This window comes from Cricetulus griseus, chromosome 3 (assembly GCF_003668045.3).
Source record: "Cricetulus griseus strain 17A/GY chromosome 3, alternate assembly CriGri-PICRH-1.0, whole genome shotgun sequence".
In the NCBI taxonomy this organism is placed as follows: Eukaryota; Metazoa; Chordata; class Mammalia; order Rodentia; family Cricetidae; genus Cricetulus; species Cricetulus griseus.
The window spans coordinates 202,702,193-202,726,757 of NC_048596.1; the positions used below are offsets into that span (position 1 = coordinate 202,702,193).

Genomic DNA, 24,565 nt, shown 5'->3' on the forward strand with positions numbered 1-24,565 from the left:
TTGTTTGATCTAATGGTCTATAATTTGTTTTTTCATGGGGCAGGATGAGGGGAAACTGGAAGTGAGTATAATTCTGGGTAGTGGAAGTAGAAGGAGGTGAGAGAAGGAGGAGAGTGGGACTGAAGAAAAGAGATGGTGAAGGCCTGAGGTGAGAAACCCAATGCCTGAAGGGCTGAGCATCTCAGACACCATAGGCCTGAGAACTTTAATGCTAGCTGCTGGCACTCGCCTGGTATTAGCTGAGCATTCCAGTGCTGGAGGTGCATTCGGGAGCTGCTATACTAGCAGGCTCTCACTGCTTTGAAAAGCTGAAGGTGACCTGAGCTGCTGTGAAACTGGGACCACAGATGGTGAAAGCCCAGAACAAGTGTCTGGCTGCTAAAGCCCAGAGTAATAGGCTTCTGATCTCACGACTTGAGCTGTGAGCTTCTGGATCTTCCAGCCCAGCCCTTGGGGACCCAGGATTCCCAGTGACCAAATTGTATCTCTTTGTGTACTGAGTCCCAGGCCAGAGTAGTAGAGCCATGGGAAGATAACTGCTTACAAGTGAAAAGGAATGCCATTGGGAATGGTTGAAGGTGCCTGCTACCTAAGCACAAGGACCTGAGTGTAGGCCCTAGTGTCCACGGAAGAAGCATGTGTGGCAGTATATACTTGCACTCCCTGGAGAGGTGGGGAGAGGATTCCTGGGACTCACTAGCCACCCAGCCTAGTTGAACTGGGGGAACTCCAGATTCAGAAAGAGAGACCATGTCTCAAAAACTAAGGTGGGGAGCAATGAAAGAAGACATCTCCCTCCTGGCAAAAGTTGGCCTCTACACATTTATGGGTACATGAGCATATCACGCAGACACACAAATGTTTCTATTAAGTCAGCGGTAACAAACAGCACACAGCTCTAGGAAGCAAAGGGAAGAGAACCCTCTCTTCAGCAGGAGAAAACCAGCTGAGAAAGGCTGGAAGAAGAACAGAGGTGCAAAGCCAGCATTCTGTAATTACCAATGTGATAAGAATTATATGCCAGGGTATGATAGCCACAGAGTTTGAAACTCACGGCAGTAAAATCTGTATAGTTTCCAATTCACCTGTTACCAACTGAAGAAAGGAAATACATACAATGCAGAAGCTTAGTGGACTCCACACTGACCACAGTCAACAGCAGCATGAATGGGAGCAGAGGTGGCCCTGATGCCATGGCCCTGATATGCTGCACAAGGATACAGCCTTTTTCTCATATCGCCTTCTCAAAAGTCCCAGGCACACATGTAACCCCCAGAAAAACGGAGAAATACAAATTAAGACACATTGTATGAAACACCTTTAAATACTACAAAAAGCAAAAGGGATTGAGGCCCCTCTGGAATAAAGGTTAATCAAGGACCTAGAAGCCCTGCAAGATCCTTGATTGAATATTAGACCCCCCCCCCAAAAAAAGCAACACCCTACTACACAGCCAATAGCATTGCTTCAATTCTCTCTTCATATGTGAGGATGCTGTGGATGACTGTCACTGCTCTTGGGATACATAGTGCTGTTGCTATGCAGGCAGCGTCTTGTGTTCCATCACTTATTGTGAAACAGTGTAATAACACATTTTTTTAAGATGTGTAAATACAAAAAGTAAGCAGTGAAGTAGGTATATGAAACGTGATAGTGTATCTTGACTGTCAACATCATGGGATCTAGAATCACACATAAGGCAAGCCTCTGGGTGTGTCTGTAAGGGGCTTTCTAGCCTGGAGAACTCACTGAATGTGGAGGGCATCACCCCATGGGTCAGGGTCCCAAACTGAATAAAAAGAAGTGAGTGAGCTCCAGAATTCATCTCTCTCTGCTTCCAGACTGAGGACATAATGTGACCAGCTGCCTCACCCTCCTGCCACCAAGTCTTTCCTGCCACGATGGAATGCTCCCTTGAACTGTGAGCCTAAGTGACCAACCCTTCTTTAAGCTGCTTTTCTCAGGCACGTTGCCGCAGCAACAAGGATGATGATCATTACATATGGTAAAATTCAAGGACTTGGTTATCCAGTGAAGATGGAGTAACACCCTTTGTATGGGTCTTGCAACTTTTCTAAAGGTTAGGCTTTTTTAAAAAACTTACAGCTAGAAGCCAAGGGTGTTGGTACACACTTGTCATCTCAGCACTCAGGAGGTGGAGACAGGAGATTCAGAAACCCAAGGCCAGCCTGGGCTATATGAGACTCTGTCTCAAAACACAAAAACAAAAACATTAGCAACAACAAAACCCTTGGGGTTAGAAACTAATTCATATCCTACCTCAAGCTGATATATATATATACATATATATACATATATATAATATATATAAAATATATATATTTTAATTCATGATTTTTTTGCAGATTTTTTTATTTGAATTAGAATCAAGATTGTTTTACATGTCAATCCCAGATCCCTCTTCCTCCCCTCCTTCCCCCCTCCCTTACCACCCTTCCCAACTGAAACTCTACCTATCACATACCCTTTCTGCTCCCCCTGGAGGGTGAGGCCTTCCATAGGGTGTCATCAGAGTCTATCATATCCTTTGGGATAGGGCCTAGGCCCACCCCCGTGTGTCTTGGCTCAGGGAGTATTCCTCTATGTGGAATGGGCTCCCAAAGTCCACACTTATGCTAAGGATAAGTACTGAACTACTACAGGAGGTCCCATAGATTTTCGAGGTTTCCTCACTGAAACCCATGTTCCTGGGGTCTGGATCAGTCCCATGCTGGTATCCCAGCTATCAGTCTGGGGACCAAGAACTCCCAGATGTTCAGGTCAGCTGTTTCTGTGGGCTTCACCAGCTTGGTCTAGACCCCTTTGCTCATCACTTGCCCTTCTCTGCAACTGGATTCCAGTACAGTTCAGTGATTAGTTGTGGGTGTCTGCTTCTTCCTCCACCAATTGCTGGATGAGGGCTATTAGGTGGCATATAAATCAGTCATCAATCTCATTATCAGGGGAGGGCATTTAAGGTAGCCTCTCCTCTGTTGCTTAGATTGTTAGCTGGTGTCACCTTTGTAGATCTCCAGACATTTCCCTAGTGCCTGGTTTCTCTGTAACCCTAAAATATCTCTATTATGGTATCTCCATTCTTGTTTTCTTCTATTCTTCCCCCGACTCAACCTTTCTGCTCTTTCGTGTCCTCCTCACCCCTCCTCTTCTCCCCTTCTCATTTTCCTAGCTCCCTCTCCCCTCTTCCCATGCTCCCAATTTGCTCATTTTTAAGTGCATTTTTTGCATTGACAGTTGAATTCAAACTCCTGGTGGCTAATAAGTTCGATAAAGTCTAACCTAGCCAGCGTCTCCCAACATGTCCCATCACCTTCCCTGTGACATACTATCCTACCTCTTTACTTCCAGAAGTGGGAAGACACCTACCTACTCACCGTGGAGTCCTTCCCTGGACTGGGAGACCCCGTGGCTCATCTGTTCTTTGCTTTGAGATTACATCCAAAAGACCAGCTTTCCAGACACATCTTGCCACCACCACTCTCTGCAAGGGCCTCCACCTTAAAAAACTAAGGTCAATTTAATCCCAGAGCTTGGAAGGCAGAAGCAGGTGGATTGAGGCCAGTCTGGACTACTGAGTAAGTTCCAGGACAAGCTCTCCAAAGCTACAGAGAAACCCTGTCTCAAAAAAAAAAAAAAAAAAAAAAAAAAAACCAAACAAGCAAACAAAACAAAAACACAAAAACTAAGATCTAGGTAGGTCCAACAGTCTAATAAGCTGGTAAGCCCAGGTCCAAGCCAGACTGATAAGACAAGATTTCATATGTATTGTCTCACTGAACTCCACTGCATCCACAAACTGGTTCTAGTGGCCTGTAAGATATCTCAGTGGGTAAAGGCACCTGCCACCAAGGCTGGTAACCTCATTTTGATCCACTGAGCCCACACTGTGGTAACCCTGCAAGTTGTCCTCTGACCTCTCTGCATGCCTGCAAGCTAACACACACCACACACACATACACACCCCAAATCCTCCACATATACACACATACGCACCACACACACATTACACACACACACACACACACACACACACACACACACACACACACACGAATGCAACTCAACCCCCCACACACACAACCTCCCCACATATATACCCACCACACACAACAACCCACCACAACATACCACCACCACATATATATCACACACATCACACACACACACACATACACATACATCACACCACCACCACCACCACACAACACACACACAGCACACCACACACACACCATACCACATACATATACACACACTACACACACCATAACACACACACACACACACACACACCACACAGAGCACACCACACACACATCACACCATCACCACACATACATCACACACACAGATACCACACACACATCACACACACAGCACACCACACACATCACACAATACCACACCACATATACACACACCACACATACACACACACCACACCACATATACATACCACATACATACACACACACACACACCATACACACAGGTACCACATACATATCACACACACAGCACACCACATTCCCCCAGCACACAAATAAATTAATAAAATGCAGCTGTGAAAACGAGAAGTCAGAGTAAGTTGACTTCTTCCAAGGTCCCAGAACTGGGAGAAGCTGGAACCAGAATTCAACTGAGGCAGTCTGCTTTCAGAATCACAGCTCCGGACAAACTGCCAGAAAAAGAGCCAGAGCTTAGGGATGCCAAGCCACCAGGCATCTCAAATGTCAGACTCAGGACCTGTCAGCCATGCAAACTCATTGAAGATTTTGCCGAGGAGAACATGGTCACGTGCTGTTTTAGGGATAAAGTCCTTCACAGACACATCAGAACTGACTCCTAGCTGAAGTTAATGGCAGGCAGCTGGTAAAGGAGGGTTCATCATGGCTTCAGCCAGTTATGTGGTTAACTGACCTATGGAGGTCACCTATGTAATCTCTAAGCAAGCATTCGCTAGCACCCTATTGGTGTTCACCACAGTGCTGTGACATATAGTATATGACATTTATCCACTCACAGACCCCCAGACTTCTATACTACACCATGGGGGTAGAAACTGCAAAGTAATTGATGGTAGAATCTGCCTTCCTAAAGCAAAACAGCAAGAGGAGAGAGGAGAAAAAAATGACAAGCAACCGAAATCAGGTCGCCTGGGAAAACTCATATTGCCTTTTCATTGTGACTGTGCACATCGTGTTATAGCAGATACCATCCTAAGACATGAGGCCTAGGGTTGGGTACCCACAAGCCAGTCTCAACAGTTCCCACCAGCAGGGTCTGACTCATCCAGGCAGACCGCATCAATTCTTAATGAGTCCACAGTCCCTGAAGTCCTAGGTACTTATTTCCTGTGACTCCCTGGTGTCCTGCAGGATTGCTGTCCCAAATTCCCCACATTCTTTGGCCCCTACTTCTCAAAAGTCACTGTCCCCTTCCCAGGTCTAGTCTGTGGCTCCTCAACCCCTTCCTTCTCTTTCTCCCCATAACCTCTCTCCCTCTTCTTTTTTTGTTCTTTCTACCTCATTCTCCTCCTTCTCTCCTCTTTCCTTCTCTTTTCCTCTTGTCAATTTCCTTCCCCCTTTTTCTTCCTCCTCTCTATTCTCTTCCTGTTTTTTTTTTCTCCTCTCCCCCCCCTGCCCCCATCCGCCTTAAGCTGGGGACTCACCAGGTGCAGGGCCAGCGGCAGCAGCAGCAGGAACAGCCACAGGTAGAGGTGGCAGCTGTTGGTGAATTTGCTATGCTCGGGATCATGGTACCAGCCCCCTGTGAGCGCGGCCCACACGCCCTGCCTGAGCAGCTGCAACACCTGGGACGCCATGCCCGCAAAGTCGGGCAGGGACAGTATGTGCCCTGGGGCTCAGTACGGTGATGTGTACAGGTGTGCTCCAGTCGTACCCCCGCCCCCGCCGCCTCCGCCCAACCCGCGGCAGACTCTGGACAGCGCGGACCCGTACAGCGCGGTGCTAGAGCCGGCCGGTGTTGCCGGGCAGGTGCGCGCCATGTCCAAGGGAAGGAGGATTTTCCCATCATGCTCCGCGAGGGCTGCTCAAGGATGCTCCCGCGCGGCTCCGCCCTGTGCCCACCCCAGAAGGCGCACGATCTCTCCCTCTCCTTTCTTGGTGGCTGCCTTTCTTTCTCTCTGAGTCTCCCGGGAGTGAGTTTGCAAGGCGTGAGAACCAAGAATTTTACCGTGTGAGAGCCACAGACGGGAAACTCCATGGCTTTTGTTTTTGTTTTCTCACCTGCACCAAAAGGTTTGTCTAACTTCAAAGCCCAGGTTTGTAGCACTCAAAGCAATTTCCTCTGAGCTCCACCCGCGGGGCTCTGGTCCCTGTGACCTTGGCTGACTACAGAGAAGAGGCTCTGAAGTTTTACGCTCGACCTGATCTGCTCCCACCGGCTACATTTCCACTCTTTTTCTCTTCCACCCCCAGTTACCCAACTGGGCACACAGAGACGACAACCATCTTTCTGAAATAATCTTTGGAGCCTCAATTAGTCACTGGTGTTTTTATTTTACATTTTATTTTATTTTATTCGTGAAGCAGGCTCTCACTGTAGACTGAATTGGCTTGGAAAGGATTGTGTTGCTCAGGCTGGACTGAAAATTCATGGCAATCCTCCAGAGTACTGAGAGTACAGGAGTGAGCAACTGCTTCGAGATCTCCGTCTTTATATATATTCCCTGAACATAATCCGGGATAGCAACCGGGATAGTTCAACTAGGAGGAAAGACGAAGGGGAAAAGAAAAGGGGGGCGGGGGGAGGGAAGAAAAGCAGATTTTATGTGTGGCGCTAGGTGGCGCTAGATTGCTGCTATAATATAGTATAAAGCCCATTCTTGTAGTATTACAGACAAGGATTAATAAACGGCGAATTTGATATAGCAGACAGCTTGTCCGCAAAACGACGGCTCTAATTTTCACTTAAGTTTGTTCACGTCTCACATAGGTCAGCGAGTATTCTGTGTGTCTTGTGGGGGTATTATTGTTTATTTTAGGTCTTGTATTTTCTTTCTTAATTTTCTACACAATGAGGGTGTCTGAAACTCAAGAGAGAAACAACGGAAGGAAGATCCTGAGTTTCAATTGAATACCTTTTAAAGAAATAGGAAAAAAAGACTTTAAATATTAAAATAATGTGCAATGATCTCCAGCCCCAAATGAAATTAAAAACCAAACAAAAATTTAGCTTTCAAATTAAATCTTAGGAAACTGGCATCTGTAGTTACAGAATAAGTAGCTGAGTGACTCATTGTTCCCAAAGACGAAGAAAATACAGGCAAAGCAGCTAAAATCAGCTGTTCCAGACTCCTGAAATGTAATAAAGCCACAGATCAAATGGAAAATCATCTATTACAAAATAATTAATCAAGGCAGCACAATGGTTGTCTTCTCCATCCCAGGGCCATATGAAAGGATCGGCAACACCTTGAACCGCACAGAAATGGACACGGCTCTGTGAGGGAAGCTGCTAAAAACGGGAATGCAAAACAAGCATAAGTACAGCGTGTATGTTGCTCCCTTTGTCCTGACAGCTGTCTAAAAGGACAACCGCATAATGTAGAAATCTAAAACTGTGGCCAGTGAAATGGCTCAGTGGCTTCAGCTTCAGAGTGCTCGGGCTCTGTAGGTTCTACTCCAGGGGATCAGGGGATCTGACACCCTCTTCTGACCCACAAGGGCACTGGGTATGGACACATAATTGCAGTCAGGACACCCACACACATAAGGTAAAAATAAATAAGTCTTTTTTAAAAAAAGAAAAAAAGTTGAGCTAGGCGTTGGTGGCGCACGCCTTTAATCCCAGTGCTTAGGAGGCAGAGGCAGGCGGATCTCTGTGAGTTCGAGGCCAGCCTGGTCTCCAGAGGGAGTGCCAGGATAGGCTTCAAAGCTACACAGAGAAACCCTGTCTTGAACCACCCCCCCAAAAAAATTGTCATCTTCAGTTACCAGCACTTATCCACAGGCACTGAATCTGTGCTATGAGAAAGAAAATGGTGCGTGTGTGTGTGTGTGTGTGTGTGTGTGTGTGTGCGCGCGCGCGCGCGCGCGCGCCTGTGTGTGTGAATATCTGTGCTGTCGTTCCTTTTTAGCGAATTATACAGAGAAGAAAGAATTAATTTCAAAGCAAAATACCAGACCCTTGAATGGCCTCAGAGTACATAAGCTGATTCCATAGCATGAGTACCCCGCTCACACAGGTAGTGACCACAATGTAAATGAGCTCATGTCTATTGTGTTGGGTTACCAGAGTGTACGGGATCCCTTTGTAATGACAACTTAGCCCTGCTTAGTGAGTACATGAAACAGTGAAAATAAAGCAGACTTTGAAATCAAGAAGTAAGAAAAGACAACAAGCCTAAGGAAAGCAGTTGGGAGATTTTACTGAGTGTGCATTAACACACCAGACAAGTGGAAACCCCTCAGAAATAAAAAGTAAACACACAGGCCAAGTGTGCCCTAAGAGGTGTTGGGGCCATAAAATAAGTAAATCAATAGCTAACCTCAGCAGAGACAGGGTAAACCTTGAATACACTGGCATGAGGGATGGCGCAACACAAATAGGAAAAAGACAAAGAAAGAAGACACAAGATAAATAAATAGAAAAGATTAGAAATATGAAATTAAATTCAAGGGCAATGTTATTCTTTGGAAGTATCTTGAAGACACGTTAGCTGAAATTGCTAAACTGTAAGTATGGGATTGGAGAGATGGCTCAGCAGTTGACAACACGTTCTGTTCTTTCAGAGGATCTGAGTTCAGTTTCCAGTACCCACATGGTGACTCACAACAATCTCTAACTCCAACTCCAGGGGGTCTGGCCTCTGAGGGCACTGTACACACATGCACACACATGAATACAGAAAAGTAAAAATTTTTAGAAGGAAAATGCTAAAGCATATATATATATATATATATATATATATATATATATATATATTATATGCCAGGTGTGGTGGTGCATGTTTAATTACAGCAGCCAGAAGGCAGAAACAGGTGGATCTCTATGAATTCAAGGCGAGCCTGGTCTACATAGTGAGCTCCAGAACAGTTATAATTGCATAAATAGAAAGACCCCATTTCAAAAATTAATATGTATATATATATACATATATATATGAAGTATTCTATAACTGACATATTTGTACAAATTTGTCTTATGTATAGTTACATCTGTTCATTGAGAGATACAATTAAACTCTGAAATAAGAAAACAAATGGCCAGGGGATGGAGGAATGTGGGGGAGAAAATTAACTTTAATATGGGTAGCCTCTTAAAAATATGTTTTTTTCACATATTTTTTATACTTAAAATATGTATGAAATAATGAAGTAATATTTACATTTAGATGTCCTGGGCTCCTTTGAGGTAGATTCTAAACACATCTTTTAATTCTAAAATTAAAAGATGAAGAAGGGTAGCTAAGAGAATAACAAACAAACAGGAGTAAACCAACTTTTTCAGTGACCAACTTGGAATCAACCCCAGTGGGAACGCAGGTTTTCAGTACCCAAATAATACCCAGGAAAATTTATGTGCTGGATCAATGGGAGCTGGACTCAAATTTCACCTGTTAAATGATAACGATATGTGCTAATAATCCTTCAATATATTTAAATTTAAATCTTGGGTCGTAAGGCTGCAAGTTTTGAAAGACAGTTTTACTGTTTTTATAAAATTTAAAAAAAAATAATTGCAGGTAAAACACCCTTCAAGCAACACTGATTCTGTTTGCTCACTTTACTCAGCTTCTTGAAGGGGGGTGGTCACAAAGACTAGAAGGGTGTCCGATGACCATTGCCTACATGTATGTTGTATGTATGTATGTATGTATGTATGTATGTATGTATTATTGCACCATTTGCATGCAGGAGCCTGTGGAGGTCAGAGGAGGAATGGAATGCACTGGAGCTGCAGTTCCAGGCAGTTGTGAGCCACCATGTGAACTGTACTTGGGACCTCTGCAAGAGTACTCCTTGCTCTTAACTACTGAGTCATCTCTCCATTTTTGTAGCAAACAAAAAAAGCAGTGGTTACATGTCTAGCCTATGTCACTATTTTCCCAGTTTTCCACACTCTCAATGAGAAAAACAACCATAAAGTAGCAATAGCATCCAGAAAAAAAAATCAAGAAGGCTATATCATAAAGCTGACCACCACAAATATGGCCACCACCAAACTGACCACCACGAAGTTGATTGACAGCGCTGACCCATCATGGCTTTGGGCCTGTATGTTCTTACAGGGAAAGCAGTGAATAATGAGGCCAGAAGCAAGCAGCTACTGGTGTAGATTCACACTGGGTTACACCGGGTGTGCTCCCATGTATTATAAGGGATGGGAAGGTTACTAGCCTCACTGGAGAGTTCTGAAGAAATGCTAGGTTTTAGTTTGAAGATGGAGAAAAAGATGACTTCATGGATAAACCTTGCATCATTAGCAAGTGCTTCATGTAGAAAACAGTGCTTGGATTTTGAACATTTTTCTGAGAGCCTCAAAATGGTTATTTATTTATTCTCATTAATCCCCGTGGTCAATATGTGCTTGGAGAAGGGCATGGTGACAGCCTCCTCTTGTTTGTTGAGACAGGTTCTTGTGTAGCCCAGGCTGGCCTCAAACAATCTATTAGCCAAGGATGGCCCTGAACTTCTTCTGCCTCTTGAGTCCTAGGATTACAGGCGTGGGCTGCCATGCCTGGCTTATGCAGTGCTGGGGATCAAAGCAGAGTTCCCCGAAGCTAAGAAAGTAAGTATTCCACCAACTGAGCCGCATGCCCAGCTCTTCCTCCTGTGTCTACAAATAGATTTAGAACAAAAGCCAAAGTTTTCTAAAAAGGTCTGTGGTGTAGTCTGACTCCTGCTGCATCTAGTCTAGTTGAAGGAATCCACTCTTACTGCAAAGATCTGATATTCGGGGAAAACCCTCATTTTCACTAAGTGAGTGATAGAAACAGGCCAGACAGTAAATCTACACAAAGCAGAAGTATGAGCAAGCAAAACAGGGAGATAGTTCAGTTTTGGAACTCAATAAAAAATAAAAAGGCAACCCAAACAGAGCCAATCTTTGTAGAGTCTCTCTCTCTCTCTCTCTCTCTCTCTCTCTCTCTCTCTCTCTCTCTCCCTCCCTCTCCTCTCTCTCCTCCCTCCCTCCCTCCCTCCCTCTCTCTCTCCTCTCTCTCTCTCTCTCTCTCTCTCTCTCTCTCTCTCTCTCCTATTATTGTGACTTCAGGTTCGTACCTTCAGGACCTTGTAAAGAATTAGTCATTATGCTTGAAAACAGTCAAGGACATTATAAATAAAATTCAACAAAAATGAAAGGAGCAGCTGGCAGGTGGACAGACTGGTGCCAAAGTAGAGCCCAAGGTCATGAGCACTGTGGTTCTGCACCTGAAGGGATATCAGCAAGGGTGGAAGAATGGCCTTGGCTTTCTGGATGCCTTCAGCCTTTCACACTCTATCAGTTTAATGAAGTGGTCCATTGTTCCTTTCCCCAGCCTTGTAGTAATCTGTAACTACAAGGCTCTCTGTCTGCGGGGCGGCAGCTTGGCCCCAGGGATTAAAGTAACAGAAATCTTACAATTCAGGATGACTCTGTCTCAGGCTGAGCGCCAGCTGAAACCGAGAATAAACAGTAACCTGATCCACAGTCTGCACTCAGCAATAGATGCCAGTAACTAGCTGCTGTTATTGTTATTTTTATTCATTGAACTCCACATCTTTAAATATGTGAGAATGGGGGTGGGGTGGCAAGAGCACTGCTAAATCACAGTCTCTCAAGGCAGTAGAAAAGCATCATGCTGCTTCACAATTAGCTTCTGAGAAACTGAGACCTCCAGAAAACAACAGCATCAACACCACCTTATGGTGCTGTTTCTTTCACTGGGCACTTGCTCAAGTCTGCCTTCTGCATGAGGCCACTCTCACTGTGTCTGCACTTTTGAAGACCCCCACTGGCTCCTATTTACCTCCTCTAACTATTGTTGACCCATCGTTCCCTGATGTCTTTCCTATGTTTAATCCAAGCATGGTAGCAAATGTCTAGAATCCCAGCACTTGGGAGAGTGGAGGCAGGAAGATCAGGAGTTCAAGGCCGGTCATGGCTACATCGTGAGTTTTGTGGCTAACCTGAGATGCATGAGAAATGCAGAAGAGAGGAGAGGAGAGGAAGGCAAAGGAAGAAGGAAGGGGAGGAAATGGAAGGGAGGGAGGGGGAGGGGAGGGGGATTAGGTTTAATTTGGTGCTGTGAATATAGTTCAGCAGTGAAGAGCCAGCCCAGAGTGAACAAGGCCCTATGTTCAGTTCCCAGCACACAAATACATTAGTAAATACTACATTCCTGTGCATAAATAAGTTCTAATCCATGATGTATTCATTTGTCCTGTTTGTTTTTCATCTAATCCTGGTAAAATACAAGTTCTGCAATGGCTGGCACTTTGCCTCATCACCTGTTCTATCTCAAGTACCTAGAGAGTGCCTGTCGTCCTATGTGTGGGGTAGTCAGCCATGTCTTCCTGTCTGTCTGTCCTCTTTGTTACAAACACTGTTAGTGTATTTACTTGGTTTTAATTGTGCCATTGTTTACAGTAAATCAGAATACTGATGACAACAGGATGTAGGTTCTAATTAGTCTCTAGATACACAATTTATTTTTCGAACAAAAGTGTCATGAGGGCCAGGAGAGATGCATCAGTAGTTAAGAGCACTGGCAGCTCTTGAAGAGGACCTGGGTTAGATTCCTAGCACCCACAGGGTCCCTGACAGTCATCTATAACTCCAGTACCAGGGGATTTAGTACTCTTGACCTCTGAGGACAGCAGGCACACAAGTAGTGTGCAGATACATGTAGGCAAAATATTCATCTACATAAAATTAAAAAATATTCACACACATAAAACATTCATATACATAAGATTAAAGCACCACGGCTTATCTTATTTTTCAGTGCTAGGTATCGGGTGTAGGGCCTTGTGCATGCCAGGGAAGCACTATATCACTGAGGGACATCTCCAGCTCTTAACATCATGGTTTTAGATGTAATGTACCTTACGGCCTTGGAAGTCCCCATTCCAACTTTTCATCTTAACCATCTTAGGAATAGTTTTAATTTAGTTGGAAGAATAAAAATAATCTTTGATTCAGGAACATATACAAAGTATAAGCCAAAAAAAAAAAAACACAGAAAGAAATATGCTGTGGATTTCCTGTTCTAATAAATAATAGGGTCTTCCCTAAGCAAAACTAACAGGAACATAATGACACCATTTCTTAACACAGATCAAGGGCTGTGGTTTGGAAAATTCAGTGAATGCTTGAAACAGCCGCACGGGAGAAACACTGCTGCTCCACCATGTTAGAAAGGATGTAATCAAGGAACAAAGATGAGGTTTTATACAGCACTCACTGACAAAGCCAGGACTGGATCCTGGTCTGCTATCAGACCACTGTTCACCATAGGGCTGTGTCCCCGCTCATGATGGGCCATAAGAAATTATAGCATACAGGTGAAACCACACACAGACACACACACACACACACACACACACACACAGAGAGAGAGAGAGAGAGAGAGAGAGAGAGAGAGACAGAGACAGAGAGAGAGAGAGACACACACAGACACACACAGACACACACACACACACACACACACACACACACACACACACACACACACACACACTGGGTCTCAGGCTATCCATATATCCAGAAATAAGCTCCAGATGGACTGTTTCTGGCAGTTACATAGAAGCTGGCATTCCTCAGAAACCTGTGAAACAGGTTTTTGGTCCCCAAGAAGGAGTCATTTCCCTGACCTCTGGCAGAAGGGACATATGGCTCTCCAACTGACATATACCTGTGGCATTCATCAGTGGATCAAAACCCATGCTGGTCTCCAGGCTCCCTCAGCATCACCAGTACCTGTTATACACTTCAAAGTCTATACTAGCATCCTAGCCCTTCTCACCGCTTTGTCTACACTCATCCCCCAGCTACTAGTCCACTGTATAATTCACATAATTTGCCCATGGGATGGGCTTTCTATCTTCCTCTCTCCTCTGCCCCCTCCATCTCTTGATATCCTCCTCCTCCCTCTGCTTCTTTCTATCCCCCGTCTCTCTCTGCTCTAGTCTCTGTCTCTTGCTATCTTTGTATCTTAACTATTCTCTCCCACTTCCCTAGCCCTGGCTGTGTCCTGTCTGCTTATTTTGTCCCTGCTCTGGACTCTTCTAGATGCCTCTGGATATTTCCCTTCTCTTGTTCATAATAAAAAAACAAGACAAAAAACCTTCCCCCTAATAAAGGAGACGTCATGTCAGCAGTTTCTTTACTCTGCCCCCTGGCATATCACACACACACACACACACACACACACACACACACACACACACACACACACCACAACTCCCAGATGGGCTCCAAGGTGGGCAATGACAGCTGGTGTTTCTGAATTTTGAAGCTCTCTGTCAACATTCCTTTTGTCTTGAAGTTAGCCACAGGACCCAACAAAGGCAATCCCACTAAACAGTCACCTTCCTGCAATTCCGTTTTCTGAATAGAAAAATCAAAGGAAAAATGAGTGTTGCACATAAGTAAACATCTTTCTATCCCTAGCAATTTTTTCAGAGTAAAATTTTAGATTACATTTGGGGTATGCGTGTGTACACATGTAAGTAAGCCCACGCACCATGTGCATATGTGGAGGTCAGAGGCCAACATGGTCAGTTTTCTCTGCCACCATTTAGAATCCATGGATTAAACATGGGCCATTATGCTGAGCCATCTTACTGGCTCATTTTTTTTCCAGATTTTAAAAACTCTCTCCTGCCCCTAGGTCTTGAGGAAATACTTTTCTTATTCCTTGGCCTTCTCTGGCTTTTAGTCTCTCCTGGAATCAAATACAGTCTCAGTCATAAGGTCACCTATGCTCTGATTTCCTTCCTCAGCTCTTTCCAGGCAAGCATCTGTCCCTGTCACTGAGTGGCATTAGGGCTGGCAACAGCATGTTTCCAGGCTGCCCTGTTTGTGTTCTGTTTCCATCCCAGACAAGGTCTCACTCACGTTCCCTCTGTCCCATTAGAAATTCTCGTTTTGAGGGTGGTCAGCTCTCTTGGAATGTCAGTGTTGACTGTCCTGTGACTAGGAACCCAGGTCAGGCCAACATATATGTGACACAGCTTGTCACTAACACCTGGCCTTTCACTATTTTACAACCTCCTATGACCCTCAAGACCCATGTTTATCTTTAGAGTTATTTTCTCATGCCTTTAAGTGTTGACCCTCTCAGACCCCAAAGTCAAGGACAATCTATTTTCACTGTCTCCATTTCCTCACTCCTTCCACTCTTGGTTTGTATGAGACAGGGTATTTCATTGTCACCTCTACTATCCTGGAACTCATGTTCCTCCTGCCCCCACCTCCCAAGTGCTGGGATTGTAGGTGTGTGCCTCCATGACGAGGTCATCTCTTGTTTATTTGGGTTCTTTCCCCCATAACACCCCTTCCATGCTATAGGAACAGATTTTAATTTTTCTTTTTTAGTATTTCATGCCTGTGTGCCTAAGTATATGTGCATGCAGTACCCACAAAGTCCATAAGAGGGCATCAGATCCTTAGAGCTGGAGTTAAAAGGCAGTTGTGAGCCACCACGTGAGGGTTGGAAACCAACTCACATTCTCTGGAAGAGCAGCCAGCATTCTTAACAGCTGAACCATTCTCCCAACTCCACAGAAGTTTCGTTTTTAGAGGTTAAGCTCTCCCTTCACAGGCAACACTTCCTCCTCTTCCTCTATAGGACTCTGATTCCTCTCCGAGGAGAGTGAGTGAGAGAAACTATTCGCTGTAATGACTCATGGAGTTCCTACCAGACAAGAGACTGCAGTGGAAGCAGGCTTCGGAGGAGGGTGAAGTAACTTCTCACAAGTCTTTTTGTGGAAGCCTTTGCCACCAGACGCCTATCCTGGTGATTTTGTTTTATCTTTGTGCCAATACAGTTTCCACGATCCTTTTCTCTCGGGTGGTTCAGGTTAAACTTAATCACTTGAGTCTTGATTTCATTGCTTGTAGGAGAAAAATCCACATTCCTTGTCAGAGGCAGAAGACAACTGCAGTGTAAATATTAGAAACCCAGAAAAGTTAGGGCTGAAGAGATGGCTCTTAGGGCTGAAGAGATGCTTTTTGCATTTGCTGCAAAAGCATGAAGACTTGAGTTTGGATTCCCAGGACTCAGATAAAAAGCCTGGCATAGCCATCTCTGTGACAGGAGTGTATCACAGGGAGATGAGAGCATCCCTGGGGCTTGCTGACTGCTGACCTAGCTCCAGGTTCAGGGAGAGATTCTATCTCATAGGCATTGGACAGAGAAAGGGGATGATATCAGATCCCTTCTTGCAGTCTCCGCGTGTGCATGCTCACAGACACACACTAAAACCTATATACATAAAAATATTAGAAAAGCTAGAAAACATGTTTGTTAAGGGGGACCTGGCAGACATCTGCTTGCTCTATTAAGAAATGCTGAGCTTGGCTGCTGGCACACACACACTCCTAACCCCAGCATTCAGGAGACTGAGGCTGGAGCACTGCTGTGAGTCCCAGGCCAACCTGTGTTCTAAAGTGTGTACAAGGCCAGTGGGGGCTACATGATAAACCCTACTTCCAAAAGGGAGTGTTAATATTGGTGCCAACCACTTTTGAGAATTGCTATTCAGTGAGCACCCTCCAGGCTCTTCATAGCTACCCTATGAGGAAAGCACAAACCACTTCCATTAACATTTTACAGATGAGTAAATTCAGACACCGAAGAGGCAACAGAAACAAAGCAAACTGCCGTAGATGTTTTAGCATTAAGACACATCCTTCCTTGTCACTGGTCAGGACACCCAGGTTTAGTACATTCTGCTGATTTCCTGGCATGATTTTGTGACTGTATTCTCTATTTGGTTTAAGGTTCATCAGTTGCATGCAGCACCCTGGCAGCCTGAAGCTCACAGGGGCCACCAAGGGAGCTGAATGAAAAGAGATAGAAAGGAAAGGACATGATTAGGTATGGTCGAGGAGAAAGTTTATTAAGATATGTGAGAGAGCACAGCCAGAGGCAGAGACATATGGGAGAGTCCAGATGCACATGGCCAGCTGAGCTGGCCCATGTCGGAGAAATGAAGGGAATGGAGAGAGAGGGAACCAGGTGCAGCAGCCAGCAGGCAAAGGTACAAAAGTGTGGGTAACCAAAATGTCTGGATTATATAGGGAAGAATAGCCCAGGCCCCCAGGGCTGGAGCGTTCAGGGTAGGAGGTGGAGAAGGCAAGCCAGGAAGGAGTGAGGACAACCGGGAGAACGTGGCAGCCAGTGTCTCCTTTGACTTGTTAAAGGCACCTCACCCGCTAGTCGCTAGTCGAGGTTTTGAAATTTAACTGTAGCCTACATCAGAGCCGGTAGGTGCACCGGGCTACGCGTGTCCTGTGGATCCCTGACTTCGCAGAACTGCAGGCACAGGAACATAGCAGCTTTCTGGATTATGAGACCGTGGCTCTCCTCACTCGAGCATCTGGAGACTTTCCATGCCTGCAGCCTGGTGAGACCAAGCACTCCTGGCCCAGAGACTAGCATCTGTTGCTGGGATGATCTGTCACTTTCTATCAGGAGAGCAAGGGTCCTCTTCTCTTCATCTTCCTCTTCACAGTGGAGTCCAACCATTCTCATGCACCAACATCTCTAACCTTCCGGAAATCTAAGAGGTCCCAGGCTTGCTCCGCCCTCCGGGCCACGTGAACGCGGTATTCCTAGGCCTGGAGGGGGGTGGGGGGGCGGCCGGGACTCTGGAGGGCGAGCTTAGAATAGGACACAAATTGACGGGAAAAGAATGACAGTCTGGGGGCGGGGTCAGAATGGACCTAGAAAGCAAATGCGGGACCTTCAGGGCGGTTGAGGGGACCGAGTGACCTAGAAGACCGGTGGGCCCACTTTAAGTAATGAACTTGGAGTGGGTTGGGCAGGTCCTGGAGACAGGCGCTCACCGGCCGTGTTCACACTCCTAAAGGACCTGTTGAGGGTCACCCCGGCGTGAAGATTCAGGGTTACCAATGAACTCAGAGTGGAGGGAAGGGCCAAGAAGGCTGGCACCAGGGAAAGGTAAATGAACCTTGAGGTGTGGCTCCAGGAGCACCAATGAACTTACTAAGGGGAGCACTAGGGCGGGGCAAATGACCTGGAGGGGTGGATCCAGGGCGCCAATGAACTTGGAGAATGAAATTAGAAAGGAAGGGCGGGCACCAGGGGTGGAACCCGGGAGGCTTGGAGGGAGGACCCAGTCCGGTCCCTGGAGAGCAGAGTTGCAGGGCCAGAAGTGTCCACTTGGCGGAATGGAAAAACAGGGGGCGTATCAGGTCCAGGAGGCGGGTTCAGGTCAGGCTCCTAGGCTAGTTCCAGAGGCTAAAGAACCCGAAGGGCGGGCCGGGCACTAGGGCGGGACTAATGGGCCTAGAGGGTGGATTCCAGGGGTAGAGAAACTCGGCGGAGGTAGGGCTGGTGCCGGAGGGAATCTGGAGGATCAAGTGACCAAGGAGGCGGGGCTTGGGGAGGCGACTACAGGCAGTGCGCGGGAGTCCACGGCAGGCTCAGCACCTGGCGTCTGAGCCAGCGGCGGAAGGAAAGAGCTAGCCAAACAAGAGCCTGAGCCGAGGCCAGAGCCCTCAGGCAGTAGGCGTGACCTCTGTGGTCCGGTTCAATCCCTGCAACCCATTCCCAGTTGGCTTGGACCGATGAAGCCCATTGTTGGAGACTGTGGAAACTGAGGTGGTGACGACGACACTTGGTCCACTAGCGACCTCTCAATCGCCCCTATGGCACTGCCTGGAGCTGAGGGCATGGCAGACATACCACTGTCCCCAGCCCGTGGAGACTCGGGGTGCGCCTCATCCGGGATGTGGGCTGCACTTTACGACTACGATGCACGCAGCGACGACGAACTGAGCCTGAGGCGCGGTCAGTTGGTGGAGGTGCTGTCCCAGGACGCCGCGGTGTCAGGCGACGAGGGCTGGTGGGCCGGCCAAGTGCAGAGGCGCCTGGGCATCTTTCCCGCCAGCTACGTGGCGCCGTGTGGCCCGGTGCCGCCACCTGCGCCGCCCCCGCCGCGTCCCTGCTCGCCGTTGCACGTGGACTTCGAGCGCCTGGAGCTCAAGGAGCTGATCGGTGCCGGCGGCTTCGGCCAGGTGTACCGCGCCACTTGGCAGGGCCAGGAGGTGGCGGTGAAGGAGGCACGCCGGGACCCTGAGCAGGACGCGGCGGCAGCGGCAGAAAGCGTACGGCGCGAGGCACGGCTCTTCGCCATGCTGCGGCACCCCAACATCATCCAGCTGCGGGGTGTGTGCCTGCAGCAGCCTCACCTCTGCCTGGTGCTGGAGTTCGCGCGCGGCGGGGCACTCAACCGCGCGCTCGCAGCCGCCTCCCCGGATCCCCGAGCGCCAGGCCCGCGCCGCGCACGCCGCATCCCCCCGCACGTGCTGGTCAATTGGGCAGTGCAGATAGCCCGCGGTATGCTCTACCTGCACGAAGAGGCTGTGGTGCCTATTCTGCATCGCGACCTCAAGTCCAGTAACAGTAAGTGAGGTTAGCCCCAAGGGAGGGGGTGCCAGGATCAAAGAAGGGTGTCTGCCCAGGACTCTGAGAGCCAGGAGACGGGCACTGATTAACTTGCTTTAGGTCGGTTCCTGCTCACCCCGACATTATCACCCTTGGACACCCTTTTTAAAAGACAGGGACAAGCTTGCTTGTAGATAAATTTTTGTTCCTCTCTAGACATGCAGGAAGCCACAGGGAGTGTTTATATGTCTGTGTAGGTCTCCCAACTCGTTTGTATAGTAGTTTGCCAGCCCTTACCTTAAGCCTGCTGGCCTTCATCAATCCCCTCCCCATTTCCTTCCACTTTACAAGTTTCTAATTCCCTTTTCCTGGTACACTCTGCAAGCGCAAGACTTCATGCATTCCAAGCAGGCACTCTGCCGGGGTGCTGTGCCCCCAAATCATCTCTCTATGAACATGGCTTCTTGACCTTGGGCTTTCCCAAAACTTTACCATCTAGATGTCTCTGTATATGAAACATGACCTTATTGTTGTTTGGAGGAATCTTTTCTGCAAATCAAAAGTGCTCATTTGGGTTGAGAGCAAGTGCATGGATCCTGTACGGCACTGGAAACCTGAAATATCTCGTTGGTTTCAGTTATTTTATCTATAAGTCAGATTTCCCAGATGTTAGCAGGGAGCTGACATGTCATCGAAACACAAATCCTATTAAGATCTGCTGTGTAAGCGAGCTAGAGAGGGTTGCTGGTTAAAGTTGCTTTTTCCCTAAAGAAGGACACCCCCCCCCCCAGTGAAATGCAATCTTTTGCAAGACTAAAGGATTCAGCCAGAGCTGGTGCTGACCAGTCAGTGTTGCATGCCCATCATGAAACCTGCTAGGACAGGAGCTAGCTGGAAGGACACTGGTGTCTTCTGCATAGAGACAGTAGCCAGGGGAATGAATGGCACTTTTATAAGCTGGCACGGATTTCCTTTTGCTATCAAATCCTTCAGTACAGACATGTACTTGAAAGTTACAAACATATTCTCTCCATTATGAAAATTATGAATAAATTGAATGTTGTAGCTGTGCACAAGCATTGGATGGCCCCAGTCCATTCTCCCAGCCTGTCTAATATAGGTCTCAGCTGCCCCAGTGATGAGTGGCAAGTTTAAGGAAGCAGGTCATGAAGAAGTGACGGTGGTCACTGCGTGTCTCAGCTGACCATGTGAAGGTCCCTGGAGTGATTTGCTTTAAGAACTGTGTCATACTAACATGCAATATTTTTCTTTTGTGTGATATGTTTATGTATGTCCTGGTGCACATGTGTGAGGGAGTGCATGTGTGTGCTCCTGCATGTGAAGGCCTGAAGTAAACCTCAAGTGTCATTCCTTAGGTGCCTTACAGCGTTTTATTGAGACAGAGTCTCTCACATAACCAGGATTCATCACATTTGGCTACGTTGGCTGACCCATTGAGCCCCATGGGTTCTCCTATCTGGGCCTCCCCACTGCTGAGATCCTAAGGGTGTGCTGCCAGACTGGGCTTTTTCTGTGTGTTCTGAAGATGGAACTCAGGTCCTGTCCTTGCACCACAGCATCGTCCTTAGGAAATTATTTATATGTATACTGCATGCTTGGTAATTTCTACTATCAATCTGTTCTTAGTTGCTAAAGAATGTTATCACTGAGAACAATATATATATATATATATATATATATATATATATATATATATATAGCCTGCTGCCACAGAACAAGGTAAGACTCCACTTGTCCTGAAAGCCTGACCCTGGAGGGCCTCTGCAGAACAATGACAGTACATCATACCATCCCCTCCTCTGCAGGAGCTTCATGATAACACAGAGCATGGCATTCTGCAAGTTAGTTCTGCCCAAGTTAATGCTCAAGATACATCAGTCCTTACACCACAGGTCTGAGGCCTGCAGATACTGCTTTTTGCATTGTACCCAATCTGGTTTGGTGGGTGCCACTCTTCACTTTGTTTGTGTGTGCAGTTGCAAGCACACACACATGTGGAGACCAGAGAACAACCTCAGAACTTTTTTGTTCTTTCAGTACCTTTGGCTTTTTGACAAAGACAGGATCTCTGATCTAGAAACTTACTTATATTAGGCTAGGCTGACTGCTAGTGAACCTTGAGATTCCACCTGTTACTTTCCCTGTGCTGGGATTACAAGCAGGCACCAGCATTCCCAGCTTCTTACATATGGGTTCTAGGACTCCCAGGCCCATGTGATTGCAAACAAGCGCTTTACTGTCTGAGCTATCTCACTAGTACTGGCTCAGTGCATCTTGAGGGCCACACCACATATTCACAAACAGTGCATGTCTGTTAGGTATGTGTAAAGCACTGGAGGACATGGGAATCCTTGCTTACACACTTTCACATAAAAGGTGAACTTGTAAAGAACTCCTAATACTTGGAAGTCTTTTTAAAAATAGGAAGTTATGTGGTTTCAATTCACAGGAGTCAATATAAGACCGTTGCATGTCTGGGAGACACTTTGTACTTGGGAGGCAGTTCCATCCTAATTTAGCTTTGGAAAGTTATTTGCCTTCAGAACAAATAGACAAGCATCCTAGGGTATTTTTAATTTCTTTAAAGACAGACAAGACTTCCTCTATTTTAAAATGTCACAATTGTAAGCAGCAGATTACTCTCAGTTCCTAGAGTGCTTTCTTAACATGGGGCTCTATCTCCAGCACCCCAGAAACTGGTCATGGTGGCAAATCCTTGTAATTCCTGCACTCTGAAGGTAGAGACTGGAGGATCAGAAGTTCAATGTTATCCTAAGATATATGCTGGGTTTGAAACCAGCTTGGACTATATGAGACCTTGTCTCAAAACACTAAAAAAAAGAAACCTTTTTAAAAAGCACTCTAAATGGATTAGTTGGCTAGACACTAGCTTGGCCAAGGATTTTGTTGTGATGTCACCATAATTATTCCTTAATTAGAATAAAAAGAGATATTTGGATGTGGCCTACAATGTTCAAATCGCAATGAGGCCCATAGGGTTCCGTCCTTGATGTCTGTTTTATCTGTTTAGAGAAAAAATGAGGTATTTTGGAATTCCCTCTGGTGTGGGAGGGTTTGCCTTCTCACTCTGACTGTGGAGTGTATAACATGACTTCAGCAGGTTGTGTTTGGCTGCATTATTTGCTGATGGTGGTAGTGAGTTACTGACTGTCAACAGGGCTTTGAGTAAATATTAGGCTTTTATTTCACTCTGCAGTCAACCCATATGACTGAACGGTAGGGGAGGACTTACACACCAGTCTGGGTGGGGTGCTGTGTTGCTGCTTAAACAAATGCTTGAATTTCTTGAAAACTCTACATTTTTTTCTTCTTTTTTCTTTTTCTTTTTTTTTTTTTTTTTGAGACAAGGTTTCTCTCTAGAATTGGCAGTCTTGGAACTTACTCTGTAGACCAGGATGGCCTCAAACTCATGGAGAACCACCTGCCTCTGCCTTCCGAGTGCTGGGATTAAAGGCATAGGCCACCATGCCTGGTGATTGTATACCTTTAGCCAAAGCTGCAGGTGTGTGTGTGTGTGTGTGTGTGTGTGTGTGTGTGTGTGTGTGTGTGTGTAGAGGCCAGAGGTCAGCTTTAGGTGTCATTCCTCAGGATGCTGTTGCCTTGTTTTTTGAGATAAGGTCTTGCCAGTTTGGCTAGGCTTGCTGACCTGACCATCTAGCCCCAGAGGTCTGGCTGGCTCCACTTCCCCAGCACTGGATTATAAGCAAGTGCTTCCACACCTTGCTTTTTCATTCGGGTTCTAGTATATCAAACTCTGGTCCTTATGTTTGCACAGCAAATGCTTCCCCCACCGAGCCATGCCCCCTGCAAACCCTAAGTTGCAGGTTTTGAGCTTCATGTTAGTAAAGAAACACAGGGCCCCGAGAGTCCTAAGGAGCACAGCACAGCACAGCACAGAGCAAGCATTGCTGTCTGAGCTGTCTGTCCTTGTGCCTTGCTGGAGAATGAAACAAAACAGTTTTGAGGAACCACAGAAACTGCCCCTGCTCCATAGGGACAGAGCCCAGGGTCTCCCCAGAAATTCCCCAGTCACTCCCTGAGCTGCATCCTTAGACCTCCTTCTGTTTTTTTTTTTTTTTTCTGAGACATGGTCTGGCCATATAGTGCTGGCTGGCCTTGAAAGAATTCTGTACCCAGGCAAACCTTGAACTTTCAAATCCCAGCCTCCCGAGTAGCTGGACTCTTAGATCTGAGCCAGCAGGTTTTATGTATATATTCAGAGAGGAGAAAAAGACCAAACAAAAAACCTTGTGCTCCAGGATACATCTAAACCTCCTTGGCCCTTTCTGGGTCACAGGAACACTGTGGCAAGGCAAGGGACAGTGACAGTGTCTCTGCCATCAGAGTCCGATGAGTTGGTGTCAGCATGGGGTTAGTGTTAGCATGTCTGCCAGGTAATCAAACTGGTGAGAGAGCGAGAGCGGTGATGGAGGAGAGGGAACCATCTCAGAGCAGGGGCCACAGGAAGCTGGTGAAGCATCCTGGGATGGAGAGCTCGAGGCCAGGTGCACATGCTCAAACCTGTGGGCTCATGGAACTTTGATGCCTCTGGCTGGGAGCCTGAGAGCCTGGGAGCCTGGAAGCCTGGGAGCCTGGGAGCATTTTGTGCCCAGAACTGGTGTGATCTGACTTGTGTGCTTATTTGTTTATTTATTGTATATATGTATTTTCATTGCTAGGTGGAACACAGGGCTAGGCAAGTGTGCTGTGCAAGAGCCCTACCACTGGACTATATCCTGACTCATGTTTTTATTGACTAGCCAATGAGCAGAAGGGATCAAGGTAGGCGTGAGGTGAGGGAAGGCTGTCAGTGCTGTCCCATGAAAATGGCTTCCAGGTATGTAGGGGTGATGCCTGAGATCCACAGTGTAGTCCTTGCTTGATCACATTAGCATGTGAATGTTTAACATTACCAGAATC

The 24,565-nt window shown here is 46.6% G+C and overlaps 2 protein-coding genes across 3 annotated transcripts in view; one reads left to right on the forward strand and one right to left on the reverse strand.

Moving 5' to 3' along the window:
* The window catches only part of Pcnx2 (pecanex 2), a 159,118-nt gene extending 153,276 nt beyond the window's left edge, over nucleotides 1-5,842 (reverse strand). For both annotated transcript variants that reach the window (XM_027404801.2, XM_035442761.1), the window contains exon 1: nucleotides 5,690-5,842. In XM_027404801.2, the coding sequence (XP_027260602.1) occupies nucleotides 5,690-5,842 (153 nt within the window). The remainder of the gene's footprint in view (nucleotides 1-5,689) is intronic.
* A 9,850-nt stretch (nucleotides 5,843-15,692) lies between these two features.
* Map3k21 (mitogen-activated protein kinase kinase kinase 21) overlaps nucleotides 15,693-24,565 on the forward strand; it is a 39,925-nt gene continuing 31,052 nt past the window's right edge. Inside the window, exon 1 of the mRNA XM_027404800.2 lies at nucleotides 15,693-19,621. Within this exon, the coding sequence (XP_027260601.1) occupies nucleotides 18,865-19,621 (757 nt within the window). The 5' untranslated portion in view covers nucleotides 15,693-18,864. The remainder of the gene's footprint in view (nucleotides 19,622-24,565) is intronic.